The sequence below is a fragment of the Chrysochloris asiatica genome, unplaced genomic scaffold, assembly GCF_000296735.1.
Source record: "Chrysochloris asiatica unplaced genomic scaffold, ChrAsi1.0 scaffold00243, whole genome shotgun sequence".
NCBI lineage: Eukaryota > Metazoa > Chordata > Mammalia > Afrosoricida > Chrysochloridae > Chrysochloris > Chrysochloris asiatica.
Genome location: NW_006408761.1, coordinates 1,711,723 through 1,722,883, shown reverse-complemented (window position 1 = coordinate 1,722,883; position 11,161 = coordinate 1,711,723). Strand labels below are relative to the sequence as shown.

At 40.8% G+C, this 11,161-nt stretch overlaps 1 protein-coding gene across 2 annotated transcripts in view; it reads left to right on the top strand.

Annotated features, from left to right (window-relative positions):
- Window positions 1–11,161, top strand: part of DROSHA (drosha, ribonuclease type III) — a 168,350-nt gene that overhangs the window by 64,221 nt on the left and 92,968 nt on the right. For both annotated transcript variants that reach the window (XM_006873500.1, XM_006873499.1), the window contains one exon: window positions 9,209–9,378. In XM_006873500.1, the coding sequence (XP_006873562.1) occupies window positions 9,209–9,378 (170 nt within the window). The remainder of the gene's footprint in view (window positions 1–9,208; window positions 9,379–11,161) is intronic.

Genomic DNA, 11,161 nt, shown 5'->3' with positions numbered 1-11,161 from the left:
CCCTCCATGCAATCCTTCCCCCGTGCCCCCCAGGTCTTCAGCACACAGTCGCTTTCCCTCTCTGGATCTAGAGTCTCCAGCTGCTCCATCGTTCCTCGTCATCATCTCTGGCTCCATTTCAGGCCTCACTGCTTCTCTGGGTAGGGTCCTGCTCTCACAGTGGTTTATTTTTATTTTAGGATGCTATTATTAATATTTTTAGTAGATTGTTAATGTTTATTTTGTTTGGAAAATGCATTCAAAAGCTATTCTCCTTTTTACATTTGGTTTTATTTGATTGAGAAGTCCCTTTTTCTTTGCAAGTGAATGCATCTTTGATTTTATAATGGAACTTTAGCAGTGAACTTATTAGAAAGTGATATTAAAGTTAGTTTGTTGACAAGCCTTTTCTCTCTGTTTGTATCTGCCTCTAGGCATTTTATGACCAAACATCTCTAAGAGGATAGACTATAAATCTTAAGAAAAATTCTTATGCTTGTATTTACTTAGTGATATTGTAACTCTCACAAAATATTTCTCATAATTATGTAGTGGAGCTCTGGTTGCAGAGTGGTTAGGAGTCGAACTGATAACCTCAAGGTCAGTAGTTCAAAACTACCAGCTGTTCTATAGTACAAAGATGAGGCTTTCTGCTTCCATAAAGATGTACAGCCCTGGAAACCCTATGCAGGGTCACTATGAGTCGGAACTGACTATGTGGCACATAACCACCCTATAGCGATATAAGTGGCGTCTGAGGCTGGGTTCTTTGTTGGTAGATACTCTCAAGTTGGTTCTGACTCATAGTGACCTCATATACAACAGAATGAAACTGTGTGGTCCTGGATCACCCGCACAATTATTGTTATGCTTGAGCCCGTTGTTACTGCTGCTGTGTCAATCCAACTCGAGGGGTCTTCCTCTTTTTCACTGACCCTCCATTTAACCAAACATGATGTCCTTCTCCATGGACTGGTCTCTCCTGACAACATGTATAAAGCACAAGAGACAAAGTTTTGACATCCTTGCATTTAAGGAGCATTCTGGCTGAACTTCTTCCAAGATAGATTTGTTTGTTCTTCTGGGAGTCCATAGGACTTTCAGTAGTCTTTTCCAACCCCGTAATTGAGATGCATCAGTTCTTTTGTAGTCTTCTTTGTTCATTGTGCAGCTTTTGCATGGGCATGAGGTGATGGAAAATAACTTGACTTGGATCAAGTACACCTTTGTCTTCAAACTCTGGTATCTTTGTTCTTTAATACTTTGAAAAGGTTGGTTTTTTTTTTGCCTAATGCAATATGTCCTTTGATTTTTGGACTACTGGTTCCATGAGCATTGATTGTGGATCTGAGTACAATGAAATCTTTGACAACTTCAGGCCTTTTTAATGATATTGATTGGCCCAGTTTTGTTTTCTTTACCTTGAGATGCAGTCCATATTGAAGACTGTAGTCACTCATCTTCATTAGTAAGTACTTTAAGAGCTCTTCACTTCCAGCAAGAAAGATTGTGTTATATGCATATCTCAAGTTGTTAATGAGTCTTTCTCCAGTTGTGAGGTTGCAGTCATTGTCATATCATCCAGCGTTTTCGATTACTTGCTCAGCATACGTATTGAATACCTTAAAGGATGCGGTCCTGATGCATATATTTCCTGATTTTAGACCATTCAGTATCCCCTTGTGCTGCTGTTATAATGACTGCTGTTGCTCTATACTCAGGTTCCCTGTGAACACAGTGAAATATTCCAGAATTCCCATCCTTTCCATTGTTATCCATAGTTTGTCATGATCCAAACAGTCTAAAGCCTTTGCATAGTCAATAAAGCACAAGTCAACATCTTTCTCTGGTATTCTCTGCTTTCAGTCAAGGTCCATCTGACGTCAGCATTCTTTTATTCACTGTCTCTTCTGAATCTTACTTGAGTTTTTGGCAGCTCACTGTTGATGTACTGTTACATCTGTTTTTTTCATTCTCTTCAGCAAAATTTTAGCTGCCTGTGATATTAATGATTCTGTGCAGTGATTTCTATACCTTTTGATGATTCCATTGGGTCTCCTTTCTTTGGAATGGGTGCAGATATGGGTCTCTCCAATGAGTTGGCCAAGTAGCTGTCTTTCAAAGTTCTTGCATAGGCAGTTGAGTGCCTTCAACTATAAATCAGTTTGTTTAAACATTTCAGTGTAGAGCCTTGTTTTCAACAATGCCTTCAGTGTAGCGTGGATGTCTTTCTTCTTGATCATATGCTACCTCTTGAAATGGTTGTACATTGACTAGTTCTTTTTGGTATAGTGATGTTGAGTATTCTTGCATCTTTTTTTGATTCTTCCTTTGTCATTCAGTATTTTGCTCATTTGGTGGTTGTTGTGGCCTTTGAGTCGATTCTGACTCATAGTGAACCTGTATACTGGGTTTGAACTGCTGACCATGTGGTTAGCAGCCCATGCTTATCCTACAGTGCCATACCAGGGCCCATAAAATCCTTCAATATTTCCAGTTGAGTCTTGAATTTTTATTTCAGTTATTTTAGCTTGAGAAATGCTGAGCATGTTCTTCCCTTTTGGTTTTCTAACTGCATAGCCTTGTACATTTCATTATAATACTTGACTCTGTCTTCCTGAGATGCCCGTTGAAATTTTCTTTTCAGCACTTTTGCTTTCCCATTTTTTCCAGTTACTTAGCTTCTCTAAGTTCAAGAGCAAATTTCAGAATCTCTCTTGAGATCTATTTTGGGCTTTTATTTCTTTCCTGTCTTTTTAATGACTTGTGCTTCCTTTATGATGTTCTTTCTGTCATCCCACAGTTCCTCTGGTTTTCAGTCACTAGTGTCTAATTCATCAGTCTGTTCTTGAGATGGTCTTAAAATTCAGGAGGGATATACTCAAGGTCATATTTTGGCTCTCATGGACTTACAATTTTCTTCAGCTTCAGCCTGAACTTGCATATGAGCAACTGATGGTTGGTTTGGTTGATAAAATTCAGCCTTTCCATCTTCTCTTCCCACAGAGGTAGTCATTTTGATTTTTGTGTATTCATTCCATGTGGGAAGATCCATCTTGTACAGTCTTTTATGTTGTTGAAAAAAGGCATTTGCAAAGTGTAAGTTGTTGGTCTTGCAGAATTCTATCATGTGACCCCCTGCCCCCCCCAACATAGTTTTGATCACCCAGGCCATATTTCTGAACTACGTAGTGATCGTTCCTGTTTTTCCAACTTTCACATCCCAGTTACCAGTAATTATCAGTAATTTTGATTTCATGATTGATAAGTTCGAGACAGAAGAAGTTAGATACAATTCTTCAGTGTGTACATCTTTGGCTTTAATGATTGGTGCATGTTACACATTCAGTACAGTGAAACTTCAGCTTCAAAAAAATCCTCAGTCAGTTTCACTCATTCATTGTTCCATAAACTGGCTTTTGGAAATGCTTTATTTTGAGAGTCAGACTTCTCTGGTATGGCTAGCAGAGTGAGGTGTAGGAAAGTCTCAAAGTTTCTGGGGTGTTAGTATAGTCTGAGGAAACCTTGACTGGCAGTTCTTAATGTAACTTTAAGGAGTCCTGTTAGTACTATGGGATAATCACTGGGTTCCTAACCACAGGTTAGCAATTCACACCCACCAGAAGTTCCATGGGAGAGAGATGAAGGTCTGTATTTCTGTAAAGATTTACTTACCTTGGAAACCCTATGTTGGGCTGTTTTGAATCAGAATTGGCTCAATGGCAGTGAGTTATTTTTTGTTTATTTGTTTGCAAATGTAAGTTTGTATTTGGAAAATTTTTTAGAAAAGCATCTTGTTTTCTTTTAAGAAAAGAAAGCTGTGTTAGTCAAGATGTCCTAGTTGGAATATACAGAAGACATCCATTACTGTTTCAGTAAGGGAAAGGACATTATGTTTTTCTGTTTCTTAAAATTGAGTGTTACTCAGTTGAGACATTAATCAGTTATATCCGTAATACAAATTCACCAACAACCCCCTAGCCCCCACCCTCCTCTAAATAACCATATAAATAATCAAGCAACATAGACTGAGAGAATTGGGTCTCTGAGACATAGCTGATAAAGTCTGTCAGTTCATTAGTGACTGTCCAGATTCATTCCCTGAAACACAACCTCCAGTTCTTCCTGAATAATGAACCGTTGTCGCGGTTCCAGTCCCCATGCTGGCAGCATTCCTGCTAACCTTAGCTTACCCGCTCCAGTTTTTAATTTATATCATGTCCCATTTATCCCGGCCAGTGAGGTAACAATGACTTGTTAGCCCTCAGTGCCATCGTTCCATAAATCCCCACCATAAACATGCAGCAAAACAGACAAACCCAAAGAGCCAATTCATTAGTATTAGTGAATTCATGGGAGTCTAAGAGCGAGTGACTACGTTATTCATGTGCTTCTGAAAGTCACTCCACAGATATTTATGGGGTGTCTGGGTTTTGCTGGAATGGATGTGAGGGATACAGCCCCTGTCTTCATGGGCTCTGGCTGGATCATAATGATTGCACTTCAATATCAAAGTAGAGCAGAGACTTAAACTCCCCTTCCTCCCATCTAGATGATCTGGCCTGAGATTCTGCTTTTTTTTTCACAGTGATAAATAACTATCTCTCAGGGTTGTAATTGCCATTTAAAATAGCTAACAGATTTCTATAATAACTTACAGCTTCTCTTGCTCCATTAAAAACTTACCACCTATAAGAGTATAAACAGCAAAGGCAAATTCGGTTGTATCACCCTGGAATTCATCAATAACCAAACCCACAGATGGATACCTAGGCAGACAAGCAAGCAGGACAGGGAGGGCTAAGTGAATGAGACTACCCACAGTCATATAAAGAGGCTTCAAAAAGCTAATGGAAAAATGGAATTGCAAAGATAATGAGTTTGGCAGAGGGTATTTTTAAGTACATGTTTGTAGGTGCTGTAAATGCATCCATGTATATAATACAGCAAATGGGTCAAAGTTATAAAAATCTTTTTAGCTAGGCAAATGAATCACTGGTCTTGAGACTTTGGACCACAATCTCTGGGGATAGCCAAGTCAGTTTGCATAACAGTCTGCAAAGACAATGTTCTATATCCTACTGTGGTGAGTAGATACTGGGGTCTCCAAGGCTAGTGACCAGCCTTCTAAGATGCAGCTGTTAGTCTTTTCCCATTTGGTAGAAAAACAGGTGAAGAAAATCAAAGACTCAAGCAAACAATTAATCTACAGGATCAATGGACCTTACGAACCACAGCCTCCACTACTCTGAAAAGAGAAGAACTAGATGGGGTCCCGGTGTGGCACTGTAGGATAAGTACTCTACCTCAAGGTCGGGTTTGAACCTCAAGGTTGGTGGTTCAAACTTAACAGCTGGTCTTTGGAAATCCTATACAGAGTTGCTGAGTTGGATGAGTTGGAATTCAGTCAGCGACACTTAACAGCAACAACATGATCCCCGTAAAATCTATATCTATTTTCTAATCCTTATAGCACAGCAGTGGAGTTGTGGTGTGTCACTGCAGGATAATGCACTGGACTTCAAGGTCGGTGGTTCCAACACCAGCGCTATGAGTGGGAACAGACTCGAGGGCACTTAGCAACAACAACAAACAATATAGTACAACAAAGTGATTTAGTGGCTAAGTGCTGAACTACTAACCAAAAGGGGAGTTCAAACTCAATAGCAGCTCCAGAGGAGAAAGATGGGGGGAGTCAGTTTCCATAAATATTATAGCCTTGGAACTGCTCGGTCCTGTAAGATCTCTATGAATAGGAATTCACCCAACACCACACACCAGCAATATAGCAAAACAAAACTCTACTCTTTAGCATGTCTTGGACTCCTAATGCTGTAGGATAATGCACTGGACCGTAAGGTCAGTTTGAACTGCAAGGTTGGCTGTTCAAACTCATCGGCTGCTCCTTGGTAACCCTATACAGGGTCACTGTGAGTTGGAACTGATGTCGTCGGCACTTCACAGAAACAGCAGATGTATCTTTATGCAGCTCTGGTAGCACTGTAGGATGAAATTGGATTCCTAACCACAAGATCAGAGGTTTGAGCCCACTAGCCACTCTGCAGGAGAAAGATGAGGCTTTCTCCTCCCGTAAAGATTTCTGATTCGATGGCACTTATTAACAACAATGTATCCTTATCAGCCACAGCTTTCCTAAGTCATTTTACCGGATGGAGTGACTACAAGCCAAGTACTCTTGTGCCTTTCTGGGTTTCTTGGTTTCTTTCATTCCTCCTGGATTCCCATGTAGGGTACAGTCAACCAGTAAGAGTCACCTGCTCACCTCAAGCCCCCTAGACACAGAGGTTACTAACACCAATAATAGGCATTATGTGTTGTTGGACTCCTGGGTAAAGAGAGGAATGTTATTGATTGAGGAATACTTGTCACATTCAGGTGGATTAAACTGGTTTTGAGACAGACACTGAAAAATAAGTTCTCCTTGGAAGTTTGTTAATCAAAGGTGACTCTGAGTTAAAAGGCAGATGCTGTGTAATGAGGCATTAAAAAATTCACTTCTATATACTATCATCTGTATCAGTAAATTGAACTTGTCATCATGTGGGTGATTGTATTTTACAGTTTGGTCATTTCTCCTCAGATTGATTTTTTTTTTTTTTTTTTTCCCCTCTGAAAAAAAAAAATTCATTGTCTTCCACAAAGAAAACTGTTATTAGAATATTGTCTGTAGTTTCTCTCCATTCCACCTTGAATACACCTGATCTTGGATGCTAAGCAGGGTCTGGCCTGGTTAACAGTTGGATAGGAGAATGTTATCTGCAGAGATTCTTCCAGCAACCATTGTGATTGATCAGCCTCAAGAAGCCTGGCTTCTTGAGGGCTCAGAGGTTGTGGCTTTCTTCTGTGATTGTGACTTGGGACCACTCAGTGCCTAGAACGTATAATGGTGAAAAGCATGCTGCCATCTCACACTGAAGCCCAAAGCTCTTGGTACACTGGCTAAAGCTTGGCATGCTCTGGTTTCCCTGTTGTTTTTCTCACCCACACTTCCTCATGTCACTCCTGGTACCAACAACACCTTTGCCCCACCCACTATAGGGCTTCTGCTGTTTCTTACTCCTGAGACACTCTTTACCTGGATGTTTGCTGAGTGGATTCCCTTGCATCTTTCAAGTCTGTGCCCAAACCTCCTCTTCAAAAACATCTTTCCTGATTATCCTTTTATTGTTATTATTGTGAAATTCATATAATATGAAATTAACTATTGTTTGTTATTCAGGGCCATCCAGTCATTCCAACTCATAGCAATCCTAGGTAGGGTTTCCAAGGAGTGGCTTTGAACCATCAGTTTTGTGGTGAGCAGTCCAGTGCTTATCCTATAGCACCACACCAAGATCCCAAATTAACTATATTGTTGTTGTGGTTAACTGCCATTCAGTTCCGACCCATAGTGTCCCTGTATAGGATTTCCAAGGAGCTGCTGGTGAGTTTGAACCTCCCACGTTGAGGTTCAAACCGACTGCAGTCCAGTGCAGGAACCCGCAGTGCCACACGAGGACTGCTGGTACATAATAGGTACTCAGTAAATGCATATTGAATGAGTGAATGAATGAATGCATGTCTACATGTATAGTGGCTAGTTAGCAATCATGCGTTTTAGCCCTAGTATATATAGTAGTACGGTGCAGCACTGTGCATTAATGTGCTGGACTACAAGGTCAGTTTGAACCATGTAGTAGGTAGTTCAAGCATACCAGCTGCTCCTTGGAAACCCTATACAGGGTCACTGAGTCAGAATTGACTCCCTGGCACTTAACAACAATATACTAGCACTGTAGGATAAGCACTGGACCGCAAGGTTGGTTTGAACCACAAGGTCAGTGTTTCAAACTCACCAGTTGCTCCTCAGAAACACTATAGGGTGGCTATGAGTGAGAACCTACTTGATGGCACTTAACAACAACGACAACATAGTATCCTACATTAAGAAATATGTGTCAAAAGGAAGTTTTGGATCTTTACTTGACAGTGCTTAACAACAGCAACTTCAGCAATAGTATCCTACATTAAGAAACATGTGTCAAAAGGGAGTTTTGATCTTTACTTGACAGTGCTTAACAACAGCAACTTCAGCAATAGTATCCTACATTAAGAAACATGTGTCAAAAGGGAGTTTTGATCTTTACTCCCTGCTTTCTTTTAGCTGTCTAGGTCTAAGTTCATAGACTACAATCACTCATATTAAAATATATTGTCTTCTATTTTCAGGTACCCCAAACTCTGGGTACCATTAACCCCTCTACCACAAAAAGGGCATCCTGTCTTGTGTTATTGGTCCCTTGTTACTCCATGAAATGTTTAGCTCTGTACTAGTGTTCCTCATATCTCATGAGCCTGGGAAGAGTAGTAATTGTCTTCTAAACCCCCGGGGACCTTGACCTTTCTATGGCAGGAAGTAGGGAACCCAAAGGGGCAAATTTGGTCAAGAATCAAAGCCTGAAGAGAAGGCAGAATCATGTGAATCTCACATTAATGGCTACATTAAAAGAATATCTTTGCTTCATTGAGTATCAGATAGATTGGCTTTTTTCCCAGGGTAGCTGGTTATGTTTATCCTCTGTACTTGGTGATCCATGTGTCCGTTAGCCTTGGAATGCTTGGTGTTTTTGCCGGATGCTGAACTCCATAATGAGCTTCCGTGATATTAGTACAAACTCTTCTGCTCTAGTCCTCACGGCAGGTGCAACACATTAGCACCGAAAAATTAGGCCATAATACAACAATGGCTGATTGTAAGCAGCCGTAAATATCTCATAAAAGCGCTGAGTTTCTTTAAGACAGTAACATCACTTCTCAACAGCCCTCATCTGTTACCCTAAAAGGAATGATAAAACATTTCAGACATAACATGGCTCTGCATGTGATGAACGGTGGTTTTTGTATGCTAGCTGGTTTTAGATTTATTCAGGTGGGTACTTTTTTTCACTTTTATTTTTATAGTCACACCTCACAAATGGAGGCTTTTATCATTTATAATGTTGTTGTTGCCAGTTTAGTAAATGAGTTGGTTTATGAGCACTGTTCATCAATGAAACGAATGACTTTCTTCCTATTTGGCACCTGGTTCAACTGTGGAAAATTAAAATGACCTTTTTGTAAATGTTTCCCCTCAGCCCCTCCACACTTGTTGTCTTGTTTCCCTTACTCCCGGTGCCTGGCTTTTGACTGACTGGCCTTGTTTTTCCCTCCCTCTCCACTCCGGCCCAAGATGGAGGAAAGGAAGTTCTGTCCATGCACCAGATACTTCTCTACTTGCTTCGGTGCAGCAAAGCTCTGGTCCCTGAGGAGGAGATCGCCAATATGCTTCAGTGGGAAGAGCTGGAGTGGCAAAAATATGCAGAAGAGTGCAAAGGCATGATTGTCACCAACCCCGGAACGGTATGTTTGTGTGTTTGCTTACTCAAGAGACCCAGCCAAATTCTGTTCCAGGTTTGGCTGTTTCACAAACCTAATAGGAGAACATTTTAAAAGCTTCTGAATAGTCATGGAGTCTTGTACTTCCAGTAACTTTTCCTCTAAATAGTTAGCAGATAAGAAAACTTTTGCAATGTAGACATATTTGGTAGTAAATTACTCTGTTTAGTACATTTATTCTGCCCATGATGGGAAGTTTTGAAGCTCAAAATTTCAGATGCTTCCATATGATTTTCTTTCTTCTATCTTTAGTACAGAAAACTGGGAAAATATAAAACTTGCTCCAAGACTACAAAAAATTAGCCATAATTTAATATTCTAGAGATTGTTCTATTCACTTTTCTTTCTAGTCTTTTTAAAATACAGGTATGCGTTGCTAAACATCCATGATGTTGTTGTTTTTAAGTGTTGAGTCAGTTCCCGGTTATAGCGACCCTGTATACGGTTTTTTGAAGAGTGGCTGGTGAGTTTGAGCTGCTGACCTTGCTTTTCAAACCGACCTTGAGGCCAAGTGCTTATTCTATGGCACCACACCAGGACTCCAGACATTCTAGGAAAAGGATGCTGTGTGAACACCTTGTGATACGAAGAGGATTCAAAATGGAATTTTTCCATGAATACTCTGAAGCCCCATGGTATATACGTCTGTATATATCTGCTGTACAAGTAACCCCTTTCAAGCTGCTCTGGCCAATAACCCTGAGGTTGGTAAAGTTGAACCTGCATTTGGCTACCTCTGGGTGCATGGTACGAACAGCCACTGGACAGTCTGGTCAGAATTGGGATGCCCAAGGGATAAGCGGAGTGGCCACAGCCAGATTTCCACACAGGCATCTACCTGCTGGCTGTGCCACAGCTCTGCGGCTGCACCCCGCTGGAGCTAAACCTTGGCTGTCGTAGTGCACAACCTTGCCACTGCCCTGCCTGCTTGCCTGCTGGTGTCTGTCCAAGCAAGCCCCTTCTCCCCATCCCCAAGGACATACATGCAGACATTGTCTAAGTGGATGTTAGGTGCTGTATAGCTGAACATCTGTATATTGGTTTCTTTTTTTAAATGTTATATACATTTACATATACATATGATCAAGAGCCATTGATACTGAAGAAAGAAGTCCAAGGTGCATTGAAAGATGTGGCAAAGAACAAGGTATCGGGAATTGATGGAATAAAAATTGAAATCTTTCAAGAAAGTGAAGGGCAGAGGAGGTACTCATTCATCTCTGCCAAGAAATTTGGAAGACAACTATCTGGCCAAGTGATTGGAAGAGATCCATGTTTTTGCCCATTCCAAAGAGAGGTGACCTAACGGAATGTGAAAACCATCGGACAATCTCTTTGGTATTCCATGCAAGTAAAGTTTTGCTAAAGGTAATACAGAAACGGCTACAGTCATACATTGACAGAGAACTTCCAGAGTTGCTAAAGGTAATACAGAAATGGCTACAGTTCTACAGTGACAGAGAACGTACTTGGAGGCCAAGATGGCCAAACTTCATCTCTCATAATTTGGACATATTGTGAGGAGGGACCAGTCACTGGAGAAGGCTATCATGTTTAGTAAGGTAGAGGGTCAGAGAAAAAGAGGAAGACCTCCAACGAGATGGATTGGCCAAGTGGCAGCATTGATGGATTCAAGTGTGGTAACAGTAATGAGGTTGGCCCAGGATTGGGCAGTGTTTCCTTCTGCTGTGCATAAAGTCGCTATGAGTTGGTACTGACTCAATGGCACCTAACAACAACAATAATA